The sequence below is a fragment of the Gadus morhua genome, chromosome 19, assembly GCF_902167405.1.
Source record: "Gadus morhua chromosome 19, gadMor3.0, whole genome shotgun sequence".
NCBI classification, from domain to species: domain Eukaryota; kingdom Metazoa; phylum Chordata; class Actinopteri; order Gadiformes; family Gadidae; genus Gadus; species Gadus morhua.
In genome coordinates, this window is record NC_044066.1 from 9408680 (window position 1) to 9428372 (window position 19693).

General features: G+C 42.7%; 1 protein-coding gene across 1 annotated transcript in view; it reads left to right on the forward strand.

The window, feature by feature from the left end:
- Window positions 1-19693, forward strand: part of astn2 (astrotactin 2) — a 269562-nt gene that overhangs the window by 95216 nt on the left and 154653 nt on the right. Inside the window, exons 4-5 of the mRNA XM_030341421.1 lie at window positions 2050-2202; window positions 18670-18777. Coding sequence (XP_030197281.1) covers window positions 2050-2202; window positions 18670-18777 — 261 coding nt within the window. The remainder of the gene's footprint in view (window positions 1-2049; window positions 2203-18669; window positions 18778-19693) is intronic.

Consider the following 19693-nt stretch of genomic DNA (forward strand, 5'->3'; position numbering starts at 1 on the left):
CACTCGCGGTAAAACAATGTTTTTCACGATCAAATACTCATCAATCCTAAAAGTTATGGGCATGTAGGCCTACACGATGTCTCTGTCAAGAAAATATGTGTTTGCTGTACGGTGTTTGCAGATGCATTGATTTAAAAGTTATTACCGCTGCATCAGCTGTTCTTTCACAAATAATTTACCAAGAATGTGCGGCTAGGTAGATGGGAGAAGCAAAGTGTATGCGCGAGGTGCACAAGCAATCCGTATGCATCGCATGCGCATGTATGCATGCACCCTTAAAATAGCATCTGAACAACGCGCCACTGACTTTAAACCAGGTATTTCCTGGTCAGTAGCGCAATGGTATTCAGAAACGGCAAAATACCGTTTGCGCCAGAACACGCCTCCTCCTTCCGCCGAACCGCCCCTTGGGGCGCATGATCAATCCCTAATTTACCGGCGAGTGGCGGTGGTGGGAAAAGAACGCTCTGCGCCAGTTGTAAACTAGCAACGACACATGCGCCAGTGACTAAGTCACTTGCGCCGGATGCAAGATAGGGCCCCTTTTGTTCTGTTTCATTATGGGAAAAGAAAAATAAATAACAATGGGTTTTCAGGGTTTTCTACATTGGCCAGGCAACACAATGTTGATTTGAAACTTTTGTAGAATTAGGTACAGACACTTTTCCTAAGAATGTTGGGATGTTTTAGTGGGTAAAATGCAGTAGTGTTGGAGGAGTTTGTGTATGTGGTTAGCCAATCATGCGTTTTAAGTTGAAAAATTGTTCTCCCAGATTTGAATTTGTCTGCCATATGACAGTTGAGATTATTAAATTTAAATGTAATTTGTAAAAAAAAGTATGTGATGTATAAATCGTCATTTACTCACTCCTTCTGAAAGTCTTACATATGTATTATTATGAAAGTAATTCCCAAATTCCAGATTTTTTTTAAATTAAAACCTAGTCTCCTGCTAAAATGTGATTGATGATCGCTTTACCCAAAAATTCATGAACATATTTCAAATTTGTTCTATTTTGAGTGAGCTGGGATCCAAGCTGATGGTATTCACAGTTCAACAGCCCTCCAGCTCTATGCTGTGTTTATATAACGCTTTGAGTTGGAGGCTACATTTCCCGCCTTTTATACTTTTTCCCTTTACTTCTCGTTCTTGAGCCTTGCTTGGTCTGGTGCGTCTGGCAGAGTGAGAAAACATGTCTCTTGACGAATCATCAGACCCTCACAGATCACCCCAAGTCGTATATATTTTGCCACCATTGAACTTCGGACAATTTGCGTCATGTGGCAAAACAACCTCTCCTCCAAGTTTGGGTATCACAGGCTGTAGATGGATATATTTATATTTTAATGTTTTTTTTGCCTCTAGTTGCATCTCTAGTTTGTTTTCTGTGTTCTCAGTTGTTCTTTGAGAGATGTGTTTAGGGAACGCTGGTCAGTGGCTAGAGGACAACAAAGGTCTTAATGTGTGGCATTCTGCATGCACTTCTTGGTGGTACAAATGAGGCAGAACGGGTGTAGAGGGCTTGTGGGTCCTGTCCGAACACTCCCAACCCCCTCAAGGGCTTGGCAGTTTCTTCTTCTTTTGGGCCAAATAAAAAGGGGGAATGTATATATTTATTGGCAGACCAAATGAGCAACACCGACTCCGGCTGGCCCATTGGGTCCTCTTTTGTCAGGGATAGAGTTGATATAAACGTCAAGTATGAGACAAAAGCAATGGGAGGGGCTATTCTTATTTTATTCGAACCCTGTGGAGATGAGACGCTGCTGGATTGATGCAAACTCCGCTATGAGAGAAAGACGTCAGCTATTTTCAAGAAACACCGCAAAAAATACAGCCTATTTAGGGCTTTATTGTTCGACATGAAAAACAGCCCCACTATATTCTATAGCATTCTATAAGGTTTATATATTTGTTTGAATTAATTGACTACTTCACTATTGCTTTTGATGTACTTTCACAAAGGTCCGCTTTCTTGTGTTGCTATTCCCTCAGTTATTATTTCTAAAGTTAAATCCCAATAAATTCACCCTTATTTTCTTCTTCAGTGGTGGACCCGAAGCACGACTCAGTGGAGGACCTGATGCAGAGGTTCAAGGAGAGTTTCCGCACCCCCAACACCACCATGGACATGACCCACTTCCAGCAAACCACACACAGCTCCTCCACGGGCAGAAAGAGGGGCCCCAGCCACACCAGAGGTGAGGCCCCGGGTGGGTTCAGTTGAAGGATGAATCACGGTGCTTCAGGAGCAGGGCTAAGAAAATGCAACGAGAGACTCATTAAGTTTGTTGATTTTCCAAACTATAATTATATGATTAACGCTATATCTATTTTTGTAGTCTTTTTTATTAGCTATGAGCACTCTATTAGTTTCCTTGTTTATTTATTCGTCAGCCTTTTGGATAGTTTGATTTAGCACTAAATGTATAAAATAAATAAAACTAAATGTAAATGTAATTTTTTGTATATATTTTATTTTTCGTGCATGCGTTATTTCACGGTTTAATTAAGCAATGCGTCTATTTTATTATTAGAATATGTATTTTTGTTTGTTTGTCTAATGCTTTTATTTCCACATCATTTAATTCAGCACAATATCTTTTTCATCATTATTTATATAATTCTCATTCCTCTTTCTATTACATACATCTACTCTGAGTGAGCTAGCGCTCAAGGTGGGTCCGTATCATGTTAGCACATGCCATGTCACAACAGGGTCTCGATACCCCGTCGTTTCATGCCATAACCACACAACGACGAAGGTTGACACGGTTGCGACTCAATTGTGGCAGCACTGGAAAACTCCCCTGGTCCTCACACATGTTATCATATTTATTTATTTCCCCTGGCCTAAACGTTTGTTCTTTGAACTTTCCTCTTGACCGAGGTTGCTGGCCTTGAAGCGGGGAGTAGGGGCCTGGGATTCTCAGCTGTCTCTGTCCTTTGCTCATGTGTGGTAAGGACGGGTCGTGTGCAGAAGTCACACTTCCCCCAGCGGAGGCTGTGAAGCATAGTTTAACCCACGACTTTGGTTCCGTGTGTTCAGAGATAATTGGTCTCATCTTCATCTTTCGGCCCATCTTCCTTCTACATCTATGATATTAACGGTCATAGGTACTTAGCTTTAGTGGTAGCTGAATCAATGCACAGCCTTACGCTTTGACTATTAGAACCTACTCTTAGCGCTTGAATTTGACCAATTTACCCCCATTTTGCCTCTTTGAGCTTGACTGACTGTGAGTCTCACTCTAAGGAAGTGTTTTCAAGAACTTTCAGGCAAGTAACTTCAAGGTTAGACATGGGTTTTGCCTTTCTCTGTAGCATGGGCCTAAAATATTCTGTCAGCTTTCTCGGTTGTCTGTCAGAGGTCCAGGGTGAAGAGACCAAAGTGGAATTCATAGCCGCAGTGATGCGCAGTTCTTGAAGTGCGCAGTCAGTCCGGGCACGGCCAAGACATTTGTACTCCCTGTTTCGCTGCAACACTGTGTGTGGAAGAACAGAAAGCAAACACTCCAAAAAACTGCATAATCATCAACAATAAGTGGCTGAAGTAAATATGTGGTTTTACGCTGTCATGAATTCAAATTTATCTGAATCCGAGTTTAGTTCATTTTCTGAGCGAGCCCTTCTGTTTACAGTAGCTGATCCAGAACACAAAATAAATAATCATTATTGATGCGTTTGCTGTCAAACCAAACAAGGGACACATTATTATTCGGCTAATGTGTCTAACGCTGATCGATTAGCCATTAGGCCGGTTTTTGGCACGGCAGTGCCGCGGCAGTCAATGCAGCCGGATACCCCTGCTGCATACATCCCCCAAGCTTCTCAGGTCCGGCAATCAATTGAATCATGCGATCTTTCAAAGCAAAAGAGAGATTAAGTTAATGAGTGGCTTTATTGTATCGAGTCCTCCCCAAAATATATGTGTGGAAGTTCTAGGCTCTGCACTCTGACGGAGCCAGCTTCAAGGGGATGCTTTTAATTTGTTCTATAAGGCGGCCAGACTGTGATTTCCCTTGAAGTTCATCACAATGTGTGGTGCAAAAGGCGTGGGCGTCCAGCTAAATACCCAGGCCCATTCATAAGAGTCTGACCTTGTGCACAATATGGTTGGAGCATGGGGGTATAAACCCAAAACGTTTCTGTAACTCATCCAAAAACGTCGGATTTACTCCCTTTTTGTTTTTTTGAAGCGCTGTAAGTATTAATTTCGAAACACATTTTCTGCTGTTGACTAGATGGCTTGTGTTTTCCCCTACATCGCACTCCCTTCACATGCATTGTTAATGCCAATTTACACGTTTAAGTGATGATATTATGCTTGACTAATCCATGCATACATTCGATAACGAGCTGTTTACCATAAGACACCTTATTAGAGACCGCAGTGAGGGAGCAAGCGTTTTCGTCTCGTCCTATTTAAAAAGAAAACGGGCAGAGGAAGCCATGCAAAATGTGGATGAAGGTTTTTCTGCGCTTCAATTGGCGTTTACACCCACGTGGTGTTAAAGGCTATCACTTAATCACGAGCCGCACATAAATTAAGCTGAAAAAAACTATGAAGGTTACTTTGAAGAGATTTCGCCCTCTCTCTCTCTCTTTCTCTATCTCTCTCTCTCTCCGTCTGGAACAGGCTCTCACTCTCTCGCTGTCTCTCTCTCACTCTCTTGCTCTCTCACGCCCCCTTTCTCTCTCTAGGGTCAAAGCAGGCGAAGCCCCTTTAGGACCATTAATTAGGGCTGAGAATTTGAACTCGGCAAACGAAAAACAGGAAAAAGTCCAGGATAGCAATCGAGCTAATGGTAAAGTGGGTCTTCTCCTTCTGCTTCTTCTACTTCTCCTCCTCCTCCTTCTCTTTCTTCTGCTACTCCTTATTCTTCTTCCTCCTCTTCTTCTTCTTCTTCCTCTACTTTTCCTTTTTTCCTTCACCTTGACTTTGAGTGTCAAGATCCACCTCTTCCACCTTGTGCACTTTGCTCTTGTATCAATCGCACTAGGTATGACACTGTTCTAACGATATTACTTTCGACCCTCTGGATATACTCTCAATCACCACCTCCTAATATAAATTAATTTCTATTAGGAGGTGGTAAATTGGATACAGTTAACCTGCACAATATCCAGCATTATTATTTGTTCTACTTGCTGGTGCAGACCTTTTTGTATTTACTCCCATATTGATTGAATGCTTTGAATGTTAGCCTCACTGTCAGCCTCACTTGGATGTAAACCGGCGCTGCTCAATGTAAAACTCTACATGGCAGCAGGAGACACAATAAGCAGAGGTGTTGAATCAAGGGGAGGGAGCAGGGTTCAAAACTCAAAACATGTATCTCCTGGTGGGAATAAAGTGTTGGGTGTTGAGTGCTGAGTTGTATAGAAGAGTGCTGTACTTAAGACGTTGCATTGCTGTACTCAAGACGTTGCATTTCTACATTAAATTAGTCTTTCTCTCTCGCTGTCGGAGCCCCGCTGAACATTAGTTTTGCTTCACTCAGATAGTTTAAAAGTGAATCAAGCTGGAGTGCATACCAGCGAGCTATTCAAGAGATCCATTTGTTTCTATTATTTGATTTGGATTATTTTGTATTGATCGCGACTTTCTTTTGTCATTGTCCCGGTGACTTGGCCGTTGTTATGAGTCGGTTGTTATGGGCTTTATGGATGCTATTGGGTGAATCTAGACTGGCAGAAGGCAGAAGACACCATCTGTGGAGTTTTATCACCAGTCACCATTCCTTCTGCATGAATGACGACACATTAGCTGGTTGCAGTGCTTGCGTTGTATAACATTTCACATGTTGTCGCGATGATTCGGTTTCCTCGGTGAGCTGCAGTCCAACTGGTGAAATGCTTTTCTTTGAATGTCACATTTTATTTTATTTTTTGATGTCTGGGATAGTACAACAAGCCCGACACCAGGATCTATCTTTTCCCTTACCTTCAGAATAACCTTATTTGCATGTGGCCGTTGTCCCCTGCTGTGGCGTTGATGCATTTCTAAGTGGCGGAGCAAGCTGGTGCGTGTTTTTTGATGTGCCACAATGCATCTTACTGGCCGCCAAAGATGAGAATAACCTCATGGTTATTATCCCCCTTATCTCCTGTTTAATTGAGGCTTTGAAGTAGCACATGAAAGTACTCCGTCTCTCTCTCTCTCTCTCTCTCTCTCTCTCTCTCTCTCTCTCTCTCTCTCTCTCTCTCTCTCTCTCTCTCTCTCTCTCTCTCTTTCTCTCTGCCTCACTCTCTTTCACTCTTTTTCTCTCTCTTTATCCCTCTCTTTCTCTCCATCTTGCCCTCTCCATATCCCCCTTTCTGTCTCTCTCTCTCTCGCTGTCTTGACCCAGCTCTCCAGACGTGTGTGTGTGTGTGTTTGTGTGTGTGTGTACTGATGATGCCAGTGGATTCAGTATGTGCCAGGCTGCACTTTTATCAACCCTCAATCCTCTGCACGGACAACAGTGATTACAGCTCTCACTCTACCCACACACACACACACACACACACACACAGACTCAGACACACACACACACACACACACACACACACACACACACACACACACACACACACACACCGTGGTCCTAATGGAATGGGCCTAGGAATACAGTTCAAATCAGACAAAGAGGCATTCAAGATCATTAGGTCATTGTTCAGACGAATCGGTGTGTGTGTGTGTGTGTGTATGTATATGTGTGTGTGTGTGTGTGTTGGGGGGGGTGGGGGAAGTGGGTTGTATTGCCTTTGAATGAATGCAAAAGGAAGCAACGAATAAGATGAGGGAATGAACATGTCAACAGACTAGTCCCATTGTCTACCTGCCATGTTCCTGTGATGTTGATATCACAAAGGTGGTCGATGTGATGATGGGTTCCAGCGTTCTGTAATATGAGGCGACTGGATGTGGGGGTGGTGTGAGAACACCACAGGAGGAAATGATGTATTCCCGCTCCCCGGGAAACCATCAGAGATCATTGACCCACTTCCTGGGAACAGTATGACTGTGGGTTTAGTGGAACCGAGGGATGTTTGGAATGGGAATACATTCTAGTTCATATAAAAGGCACATGACGAAAAATAAGGTATACTAGTTCATATTGAACTAAATGCATCCGTTGGCGTCGTCGCTTTGATATGTGAGTCATTGTTACAATTTCTTTGAGCTTTTATCCAGTAACTTCCAGTGCATGTATTTGTTTGTTATTAGTAAGCATGAAGAGCTTTATTGAAGTCTTGCTCAAGGAAGCCCAGGTAGACTGCGGACATTCAGGGTTTCAAACCCCCTTTACGTCAAACACCAATTTCACTTACATTTAAGGCATTCAGCAGACGCTTTTATCCAAAGCGACTTACAATAACAACATTTGAAAGAAGACAGAGAAACAATATATTGCTGTTGGTACAGTAAAGATATTCATAAAAAACAACAAGATAGCTAGGATAAGACGCTACACAATGCTAAGTGCCGGGACGTACAACATACAATAAGTGCATAACTGGGTGTTTTGAGGAGAGAAAGGGAGGATAATGTGTGGTGGGGGTAAGGGAGGAGGCTATGCAACAATTACAACTAAAGACTATCATCTCATCTCAGTTGCATTGTTAAAGTGTAATTCCGGTGAAAATTGAAGCCAGGGTCCTTGTTTTGGCATGTATACCATATCAAATAACCCCTCCAGATACCTTTTTCATTAAAAGTCAAGTATAGAGTTTGCACGACGAATCATATAACACGACAAATAAGCAAACAACTTTACCTCAAGTCTATCCATAGCCACTTGCTGCACTCGTGGAATAGCATTCTTCTTCAATGACACTTTCTTTGGGTTCTTTGGGTCAGCAGCTCTTTTGGGAATGATGAAGTCGTCCTTATCGAAATGAGCACTGCAGACACGGTGATCCTTCTGCATCAGCATCTCGATCGGCGTCTCAATGTCCATATTCAAAACAATAGATACATGTTAAGGGTGAGACTCACACATGCAACATAAACAACTCATTTCACTCTTTGTGTAAAAAGAGATGGGCACACTTAGATATCACACAGACCCTGCCATCCAATTGGTCACTTCCCATGGTAATAATATGTCGCCAGCTAGCTTGACATCTATGTCTCCGTCTATCATTCAACTCCATTTGATTTGCCGGTAACAGAGTTGATTGCTGGCAGTGTAATTTTACACCCCTCCCTCCTCTCTTTAAAAAAGACGAGTGAATATGACAGTCAAAATTCTCCGTCCCTCATCGCTAATGGTCTCCTCACCTTACTGTTGGAGATGAATGTAAGATGTGTCACTCTGATTGGAAATTGTCCCAGCCTGCCCACTTAGATATAAAAAACAAGCTGCCAATCAGGGTGTTGACACTGTGCCCATATGTGCAAAAGAGATGCCTAATGTTGGTGTTGTTTAAAGAAGACGAAAGAGGAGAACAAGCCCTTTGTGGTTTGTGTGTGAGTGAATAAAATAAATATGTAAACTCATTGTAAAACATAATGGCGATGTTGCCCATGGCGCCGGTTGTTTTGTATAAGGATTGGTGTCAGTGAAAATGAGGCAAAGAGAGAGATGTACATGCATTTGTACAGAGGGAGAACGAAAGAGTGAGGCAGCTAGAGATGGAGTGAGAAAGTGAGATGACAGATAGACAGATCAACCGCAAGAGAGAAGGAGACAGAGGCCGATCGGCAAAGATAGCTTCAGACCCAGAGAGATAGATGCCATGTAGCAAAGAATGGAAAATACAGTGAAACCCTATTCTCTACAGCTTCCAACCAGGACTCGCATGCAGACAGACACACGGATACCCTGCATCAAATGAAAGGAACAACATGCTGCTGCTGGTTGGATAAGGGTTTCCTGGTTTATCTCTAAATCCCCTCTGTGAGAGGAAAGACAGGGTAGCATGCCCCAGGCCTGTTTTTTATCGGATACCGCACCGCCCCAAACTATACAACTTCTTGATGGATTCCCCCTACGTTCTCTCTGGGCCAAGGTGGACGACTGTTGGGGTCGGCTGAGGGTACATCCAGTATAAAGTCTCCTTATCACTCCCTCTAACTCTGTCTTTCTTTCTGTCTCTGTCTGTCTGTCTGTCTGTCTGTCTCTCTCTCTCTCTCTCTCTCTCTCTCTCTCTCTTGCCCTCTCTGTCTCGTTGTCTCTCTGTCTCTCTCTCTGTCTCTCTCTCTGTCTCTCTCTGTCTCTCTCCTATAAGCTCTCTTGCCCACAAGGAGCAGCATGTGCGCTACTAAATGAGCTGTAGTAGTTAAGCATGAGTTCCCGTGCTGTTTTAATTCAGTGTGTGCGGTTTGTGAGATTGATACACAGCTATGACAAAGTGTTTGTTGATGATGATGATGATGATGGTGTAGAGGGGATTCGTGCTATGATGATATTTAACTCAACTTCATAACGTAGAACAAACACAAGGGTGTTATTAAGCTTTCCCTTACTTTGTTGTGACTCTCAGTTGTCCCATCTGAGATTAATTTAGTTTACCTTACCTTGTCCTTAATATTTTACAATACATGATTTGAAAATACACCTGATGGATGGTGTTCATACGAAAAGAAAGCAGAATGAATGATGTAAATGTGATTTAATCTAACAAAATATACCTGCAAGAAAGCTGTGGAATCGCCGAAATATCCAACAGACATTGAACTCTTGCCGATGTTGACATCAGCTACATCTGCTCAGCAGAATATAAGATGATTTGGCTGTCACACTGTCAAAGTTATTACTTTCCCTCTCTGTGCCTATCAAACTAAAATACAGTCAACCACATTATTAAAGTTGGTATGATGCATGAAAAGCCTTTTTGTTTCACACCAATACCTTGTGCAGATCCCAGACCCAAACTTTTTTTCATTTACATTTGAATGAATACAAATAGACATAAAAGATACCCCTGTATTATTCATCATCATCCTAAATTCTTTGAACATCTTTGCTGTCGGACAGGTTTCGTAGCTATTGGTTCAGGATTGTGTTCAGAACCAACCGTCCCTTTTAAAATTATAGAAAGATGAGAATGAATGAATAGAAGATGGAATCATAATGCCTTACTGGGCTTCTTCTATGAGTGTGTTTTATAAAAGTATAGTTCCTGTCTCAAAGTATTCCATTATTGTGATATTTTCCAACCACTCAATCACTTTTTTATAGAGCACAAATCGCTTGAAATGACATGCACGCACATATATTGATTTATAAATATACCACATAACAAATCTTTGAAACGAAAATGTTATGATGTGCAAAAATAATTCACAATAGCTCACTCACCATTGTCATAAAGTTTGACATCTTTGAGGGATTCAAGAGCAATACGTATATTTATTGTTCCTATTTGTATATATTATCATGTCGGTTTTATTAGCAAACACAAATTGAAATGTGCTTCTGCACTTAATGCTGATAAAGACATAGCAAGATATAGCAAAAGAAAATCGGTCTATTGAACAAATATTCCAAATTTTCTCAACACATTCCTTGTTATAATTTTACAATCACCGCTGTTTTCCTTGTTAGTCTGACACATTTGATGGCAGCAGGGCTGTCTTTTTTTCTTTTTCTTTTTTGTTTCCCTCTGAACAAATTGAATGCTGCATTTAATTAGATGGTGGTTTATATTGAGAAGGTGATAGCGACAGCTGACATAAAGAATAATTCCAGAGGTCCATGTGGACTTTATGATTGCAGCGGGGACTGGAGTTTGTTGCGTGTTTCCCCTTTGTCAGGCACCCCGCTGAGTGCGACTCAATATCAAAACAAACTGTAAACTATGGTTTTGTTTGTCTAACTTTGTTCAGTAAGTTGTCAGTAAGTAATTTTTCTTATTCGTATTCTCATTCTTATTCTCAATGCCAATAATGATGATCTACAGCATTAATGTACATTACTATCTGCGTTACTGATTTGCGATTCTGATAATAATGATGTTCAGCTATATATAATCACCTTACTGATTCACAGTGCTAATATGATGTTTAGCAGGAAAGAACATCGCAATCTAAACCTTACTTATTGATTCACATTCTATGCGAACACTCTGAAACACCAAGTCAGAGTTATACTGAGCCACATATGTTACACTGGTTATAACACATTATACTTGATGTGGTGTGGGCAGGGAGGAGTTTCAGGGGCAAGGGGACACACTGAAATAGACCACAGAGGAGCCGGGAGATGAATCTCATAATGAGCAATTTAAATGGCGTAGCAGAGTTCAGAGGTCAAGGGCAGAACATGCTTTTGTGCATTTGCACACATTACTTCTTAACTAGTTTTAATATGCTTGTTCACCACAATGGAAAGTTTACCTTATTTGAAAAGTAACAAAGACACAAAATGAAAGTAAAAACAACTATTAAATCTACAACAGTCAACTTGGCAGAAGAAGAAATATACAGACAATGGAATACATTCATATTGATTCATTGTTTTACCGTTTTGACAAACAGTCCACCATTATGCCCAAAAAAGAGTTTTGTTGAAGCGTGTCCGAGCAGCATTAGCATGTAGTTTGCATCTTTGACGGACAGATGAAATGTCGTCAGCCACCGCCACATGGTAGCTGTGCCAATCACATCACACCACGTTCAAATGATTCAATGCTTTTCTTGACGTCTGCCTCGGCCCTGTGTCTGAGTCCTGCTGGTTCCTAATTTGCCTCTACACAGCATTTTACTTTGACAATCTCTGCAGTGGTGTACGAGGACAGTCTGGCTTGGTTGCATTTAATTGTGTTTATTGGCTGCTCTCATTTTATTTGCATTTTAGTTTTTTTGTGAAATATGACCTATATCTGACAGCTGGGTTTTCTTGTGTGTGTTTGTTTGTGTGTCAGGCGGGACCACTGTCTTCTTTTCACAGCCTCACACTGTTGATAAGAGACACATATTGTGTCATTCAGGGTCTGTGAGGTGTGATCCCTCCGTCTCTCTGTATCGCTCTCTCTGTATCGCTCTCACTCTCTCTGTATCTCTCTCACTATCTCTGTATCTCACTTCTCTGTATCTCTCTATCTCTCTGTAGCTCTCTCACTCTCTCTGTAGCTCTCTCTTTCTCCATCTCTATCCATCTCTCTCTCTCTCTCTCTCTCTCTTTCTCTCTCTCTCTCTCTCTCTCTCTCTCTCTCTCTCTCTCTCTCTCTCTCTCTCTCTCTCTCTCTCTCTCTCTCTCTCTCTCTCTCTTTTTCTCTCTTTCTCTCTACTTCTCCAAACCAGATGTGTTTTATTTAGTTTGACATTGATGACGTGAGTGTCGGCAAGTGTGCCAGTACTTTCAGGGGGCGGTTGGGGTCTGCCTCCCCTTGACGTGAAACGAGGAGCCTGTATTGTTCTAAGACGTAGGGGAAGTGGCTTCCCGCCTCACAATCCCTCATAATTCTCATTTGGAGACAAATTGGAAGTGTATTATCACAATTCCCCTGAATTGTATTTGCGCTCTTCTTCTGTGTGTGTGTGTGTATGTGTCAGTAAATTTGTCCATAAAACAAGTCAACTTTGTAACCGTGGAATACAGCTCAAATGCTATTACTAATTAGTTGACCTTTTATTCGTAAGCGACTTCAGTTAAGTCAATTCAGATACATGTCATTTAGGAGCAGGTAGGGGTTAGGGAATCTCACGCTTTGATGCGTACATGTAAAATGCGGACATTGGGGCTTAAACACAGTAACCCTCCACTGGAACTCAAACACCCTCACCGCTACACGTTCTGCTATGCATGGCACTTGGGCTTTTCTTAGTGTGGCGGCAACAGCATACTCACTCCCTTACTTATTCTTTACCTGGACTGTAGTGTTATATTTGTTCAGTCAATACAAATACATGGATGTATTTCCGCAATTCAATTCAATTTCCGCTTTCCGCATCAGCGGTAACTCGGGAAAAGCAATGAGGGAAAAGCGGTCCTGCCGTTTATTCAACCTGCTGAAGTCCCCAGACAATCAGCCAACTTCCCCGAAACTTTTTGTTTTGCAGGCCCCGTAATTTATGGGCAGTTTATCGATTGTACAACAACACATTGTAAAAGTTGATGAGCATCGTTCCATGCATTATATATTTCCTTCAGCCAGCGTGTATTTTGATATATTTTTCCCAGAAAAACCACAATAGCGAAACAGTTACAAACACGCACACTTCCTTGAACCTTGCAGTGAATGTCAAGCACAACACAGCAGATGTCAAGTTTTCTTTTATTTCACGCTTTCTTTCACAAGACTTATTATTTTTGGATGTACCGATGAATAATGTATTCCGGAAAGAAACTGTCGAGGCTGTGATGTTTCCAAGGTGTCGATTGAGTCTGAAGCAAGCCGGAATTAGAACACTTAACCTGTGTTTAACGTTATTTAATGGCACCTCAAGTCAGAATAAGTTTTAAGTCAGCTAGGGGTAAAACACACCTCTTCTTTTGGATCATTCGTCCCGAAGCCTCAACGAAAAAACCTGCCAACAGATAGGTACGTTGAATAAGTTTGGAAATGGGAGAGAAACAACCATTTTCGACACCATATTTAAAGTGGAAGTGAAAGCCTGTGTTTCAGCTCATGTCCGTACACAATCCAAGACTGTGTTTTGGGCTGACAGTTCTAGAAAGGCGAGGCGACGTGTTATTCCCATGGTTACGGTTCACGGCAACATTGTGAATCGTTTTTTTAAGCTAGTTCACGTTGTTGGGCATGTGCGTTATAATGAGGATTGTTGTATATGAAATGCACCACACAACGTTGCGTTACACTACCATTGTCAGAGTGTCATGACCCTCTCTTGGACACAGCCGCTGCCTAAAGAGAGAGCCACATGTCCAAATTTCGGTTATGACGTCAAAGAATAACCAGAAAAAAAACTCATAACTACAAAGATAAACAGGAGCGGAGTTCGTAGTGGTTTAGAACTTTCACAAACAGTTTGAGGTTGATTTCTGTAATGGCGAAGAAATGGCGTAGACTACCATGTTAAAGGTCGTAGAAGACACACTAATGTGTTTAAAACTTAAACTGTCGGTTTGACTGGCCCTTGAAACTAAGTGAGATAGAAAAAAGCTGGTTTAATGAACCAGAAAACTTTTGTTTGTGCTGACACAGGAGGCTTTTTAGTGCAACGGTGGGACGTGATAGTCGCTTTCCAAGCGTGCGTTTGGAAATTGAGAAATAATACGGAGAAAGCGGCAAGGCGGGATTAAAGACAGGACAGATAAAGAAGATGAATGAAAGCTTTAGTCGTGAGGCGGGGTTACCGAGGGGGCTGGGCGTATCCGCACGGCTAACCATCTGGATGTGGCCTGCTTACACAGCGATTTGTCCTTAATATCCTCCTATATTTCTTTGTATGTTTCCCCTTGTCGGTTTGTTTTCATGCACCCTGGTTCCTTTATGGTTTGCCAGTGATACATCAATAACAAGCAAAAGAAAAACGAAAGGAATCGCACAAAAAGTGTGGATTGTTTTTTACTCTTTTCATGTCCACTACAAAGGGGCCTAGCCACGCGTGCAATGAACACAAATATATCCGTCACACGTGTCGTCCCTGTGCAGACATTTCATCAACGACCGAGGGAGGGCCGAGTGCGTTCAGGCGCCTTCATCTCTCCCCCCCTCCGCTGCGGACGTCCGCACCTAAATAGCCGCCGAGATTTTGTGACAAGTTCTGGAAAAGTCATCTTATCTCCCTCCATTTACTTCCATTTTCGTTTATTCCAGTCTTTTTTCTTCTTTTGCCGCCGCATTTGATCCGTGGTTCCCTAGAGGAGTTTGCTTTGCCCGCTATCTCCCAGTCTCTGGAGCTTCATTTTGAAATCAAACTGGAACAGGTCTCCTGTGTTTTTTTGTGTCTGTCTTGTTGTTGTGATTTATATTTTGCCTTTGATTGTGTGCGTTTGTGTGTATGTGTGTGTTGTTGCATGTATTTGTGTGTTGTTGCATGTATTTGTGTGTTTGATCGTGTGTGTGTGTGTGTGTCTGTGGCTGTGTGTCTGAGAGGGTGTCAGTTCTCACAAGACAAAGTGCACGGGTGTGTGCGCGTCTTTGTCTTTGCGCTCCCGTCTGCAGTTCTGGTAATGGTTGTGTTGTTGTGGTTGTGTGTGTGTGTGTGTGTGTGTGTGTGTGTGTGTGTCAGTGGTAGCATGTCTTTGTGTGTCTGTGTGTTTGATTAGTGTGTGTGTGTGTGTGTGTGTGTGTGTGTGTGTGTGTGTGTGTGTGTGTGTGTGTGTGTGTGTGTGTGTGTGTGTGTGTCTGAGCGTGTCAGTGCTCACAAGACATAGTGCGTAGTAAATAGAGTGTGCTAAATGCACTGGGACCCCAAAATGACAACATCAGCAATTTGCATAATGATAAAGTCACTGGAAAAACAAATAATCCATTTAAAACCAAGACAACCCTGCCAGCCCAAGAGGAATGAAAGCTGTTTTATCAGATTGCTGGGTTGTTAATACCATGTCTTAGATTGTACCCATGCAATAAAGGTTGTCATGTCAAACTGCTGATCCCTTCCCCCTTCATAATGTGGTATTATCTATACAGTCACCCTGTTTTCCAGGTTACTGGGGAAAGAAGCCTCTCTGTTCAAATTAACTCCCTTTGTTAATGAGTTTGTGTTTTGCTTGTGTTTATATGCAAACATTGTTTGTCTTGTGTAATCCTTTGGACCAGAGGAATTCATCTGCTTAGTCTATCTGCAGCACATAAAAGGGGAAGAGGTGATAGGAAATCAATGTATTTCTCTCTGGGCAGTGATGCGACGTTGGAGACGAAGTGAGTCACTTTGTTAACAAGTAATTGTTTTTCCTGAGATTCTATTTTGGGATTATTTTTAAACCTGCATAATATGTGTCGTCTGCAGGGAACATCCAGACTGACATTGTCACACATGGACTTCCGATAATAATGTTTATGCTAATGCTAACGAATACTAATGCAGAAATTATGATGATGATCATTATGATGATGATGATGATGGTTCAACAATTCAAATTTTCAAGAAATAGTTTTTTCAGGTCAATTCTTCCTGCTGTTTATAACTGTTATAGATCAACACATATAAAATATAATGAACTAATTAGTTATGAATGGCAAAACGTTACAAAGACTGATGCCACAATGGCAAAATACTTTTTGTGCAATTGTTTTGCAAGTCAATACATGTACGTGACATCATTTGTTTGCTGAGTTTCTGACTTAATTCAATATGAACTCTGTCAGACAGAAATAGGGTTGTGGCTCCACGGGTAGACGGATGATCCGGCTACAAGTTCAGAAGAAGATCTCGAAACTTTGATGCCCCATTTCTCCGAAAGCAGCGTCTGAGGGATGAGCTCACCAGCCAGAATATATTGAGCGTCTGTATGCATCCTTTCAGGAAATGAAGAGATAAAACAGGATGCACTTTATCAACCTGTTACCCGACGAAAGGCCTCGCCAGAGCTTGTTTGTTACCCATAAGCCCTTGCGCTCCTCGCCTCGCCTCTATTCCTCTGAGCAGTAGGAGCTTCAATTTATCGTCCATGATGGAGGAGTCCCTGTCTTCTCCAGCCTCCCCCTACACCCCATCTGTCATTTCAACTTCCTCGTCCCCCACCACCACCACCATCCCCTTTCCCCCCTCCCCCACCCTTGAACAAAAAAACAGTTTCCTCTTTTATTAACTCCATGAATATTATATTTTCCATAACTCCAGGGAAGCTGGGGCCGTAAAGATTTGACTTAATGCTCAAAGTTCTATCGATTCACAGAGGGGGGAACGGGGGGTAGAGAGAGGGGAAAAAAGTTCATTCTGAAAAAGTTTTGTGTCATTCCTTTGGTCGAGTGCGTTTAAACAGGGTCGGGAGTCTGGGCTGTGTTTGGAGACTGAAGCAGAATCAATGTGGTGTAAAATTGGTTATGAATTTATGCATCATGTTGGAGGATATGACCAGAAGGTGGGGGAGAGGTGTTGGTTGTGGTTGGAGGCGAAGGAAGAGGAAGAGGCGTAGATGAGGGCGGGATGGATGATTGGGGGGGGGGGGGGGAAGGAGAGAGAGAGAAAGGGATGGAGAGGGTGGGAGGGATTGAGAGCGAGAGGGGGATGGGTGGGTGAGGGAGGGATTGAATGGCTGGAGGAGAGAGGAAGATACTAGAAGATGAAGACAGTGAGGGAGGGAGAGAGGGGGGTGGATGATGTGGATGGGTGAGCCCGGGAGGGAGGAAAGGAAGGAGGGGGAAGGATCGGGGGCGTGCAAAAGAGAGCGGGGAGATGTATAGGGAGGGAGAGAAGTGACATACAAATTAAATAGCAGCCAGCACCATGGACAGCTGCTCCAGTGTGGAGCTGACCATTGTTCTGAAACCGCGAACAAAAGAGTCCCTTTACATGGGCGACGGATAGCTCATACCAAATTGCTAGTTTTGTATTACTTTCTTCTCTGCCTTCCTCTTTTTCAGCCCAGTACAGCCATCATCCCTCTCCACCCGTCATTTCATCCAATCAGGTGTCTGGTCCAAGCCCCGCCCGGCGCCCGCCCAATTCAGCTGAGCTGCCTTTTAAGCGCAACGGCGTCCTAAAACACCTTGGGGTGTGTGTGTGTGTGTGTGTGTGTGTGTGTGTGTGTGTGTGTGTGTGTGTGTGTGTCGGTGTGTGTGTGTGTGTGTGTGTGTGTGTGTGTGTGTGTGTGTGTGTGTGTGTGTGTGTGTGTGTGTGTGTGTGTGTGTGGGCTTTGCAAATCCAGTCAATCCAATCACGCTGAGGATCTCTTCACCCTCATCCTGCTTCGTTAAAGTGATGTACTCCGTTCTGTCAAGTGTTCTATAAGGGTTTTATCCGCTTCGGTACCATCCTCAAAACCCAGATCGAAGGTCCAAGAACATTATTTTTGTTCTTCTCTGTGTATTGTATTTGCAGCAATGGACATCTCGCACAAAGCCAAGCCGGTGATCTCTGTCTGTGGTGTGAATAATATCATATGTTGACACTTATCGCAGTGTATTTGTCATGATCAGCCATTTTCAATATCTCTCCAAGTGGTTGTTACATCACAATTATTAGTTATTCCACTCAGATTAGTGATGTGCTCCCCAGCCACCTACCTGGTGGCACGTACCAACCGGTAGATGAGGATTAAACCTTCAACCCTTGTATATAATATTTGTGAGTTGTGGATAACATGTCAGGGAATAATCATGCTAGTCAGTGTAAAATGACCTTGAATTTAGCCACCATGCCACATACCACTTGTGCTGTCAGACACTGATGGATATTAAAGGGGTGTGTCAATGGCACACCTGGCGTGAGAACGGGGGCTCGTTTAAAAACGGCAGGAAGATGGTGGCTGACGGGTCACATTTGATTTGATAACGGACCACATACTTTTACTGTCAGTATTCATCAGTATTCGCCCCCATCCATCCACATCAATCTAGATGCCACCTTTTCTACCAGTGAGATGTAACACTGAGATGTCCACGGAACTGCCGCTCATATCCATGCATTATTCTGTATTCTGATCCATACAGCTCTTCTACTGTTTTTCTTCACCAATTTGGTTGTGCAGCACCTGAAATTATTCCAACTTTTACTTCACTCCTTTTATGTCCCAGCCTTTAACCTTTTCATAGCTGTGGATGAGACGCAGGCTATATAGGACTAACGGTGTGTCCGTGGCGTCTCCTCACTCCCCTGCCAGTGACGGGGCCGGTGTTCGGACACCAGGTGGACTCGTGTTCGGAGCCCGAGGACGACAACCAGATGAAGTTCTACACAGAGCAGCACCGGGGTCAGAGACGCATCAAAGGTGGGCCGGCTGGTGGGGACTCTGGCTTTGTGTGTGTGTGTGTGTGTGTGTGTGTGTGTGTGTGTACTTGTTTACGTGTTTACGTGTTGACTTGGTATTAATATATTAAATACAGTGTGTACAATATCCTCTCTCAGGCGTGCACAATATTACATAGTGAAGAAAAGCATGGTCCATCCTTTCACCAAAACATGCTGTCTACAGAGAATTCATTGATAATTAAGTTGCACTTTTCCAAGTGTAAACTAGTGTAGTAAATGGCAGGAAGCGATGAGGGGGGTTATGATAATTGGGTGTGCATTTAATTTATCCATGTTAAGGAGACTTTTTAGGTTGTTTCCCTTTTTGTTAAATAAAAGTAGTGCTATCACTCTCTCTGAGAAAGTTGGTAAAACAAAATGGTTGCGATTGCTACCGTAATGTTATCAGAGCTAACTATATTCACTTACCGCAGTGCAAGCAAACATTGCCATATAGCACTGCCTGCTATTGAAAGGAATGATCAATAAATATAACAAATAGGAAATAATTACAGGTTCACTTATGTATTGTACCACTATGTGCACTGTGGATGCAGTAAGAGGACTGTGTGTTGAGAAAAGTGTGTAAACTTAATTTAGATGGTTGCAATCTGCAACCTATCTCCAGTTGATCCTACACTTTACACAATGAACCTTTAAAGGTCCCATGGCATGCTACTTCATGGATGCTTTAATATAGATATTAGTAGGCCCCAAACACAGCATTTGAAGACATTCCCGAAATTCAGCCGTGGTGCAGAATTACAGCCACTACGAGCCAGTCGCACATTGAGCTTTTCCCCAAATGCGCCGTTTCGGTGTCTGTAGCTTTAATGCAAATGAGGAGGAGAGAGGAGGGTCAAGGAAGAGGGTGGGGGTGTGGCCCTGAGCAGCTT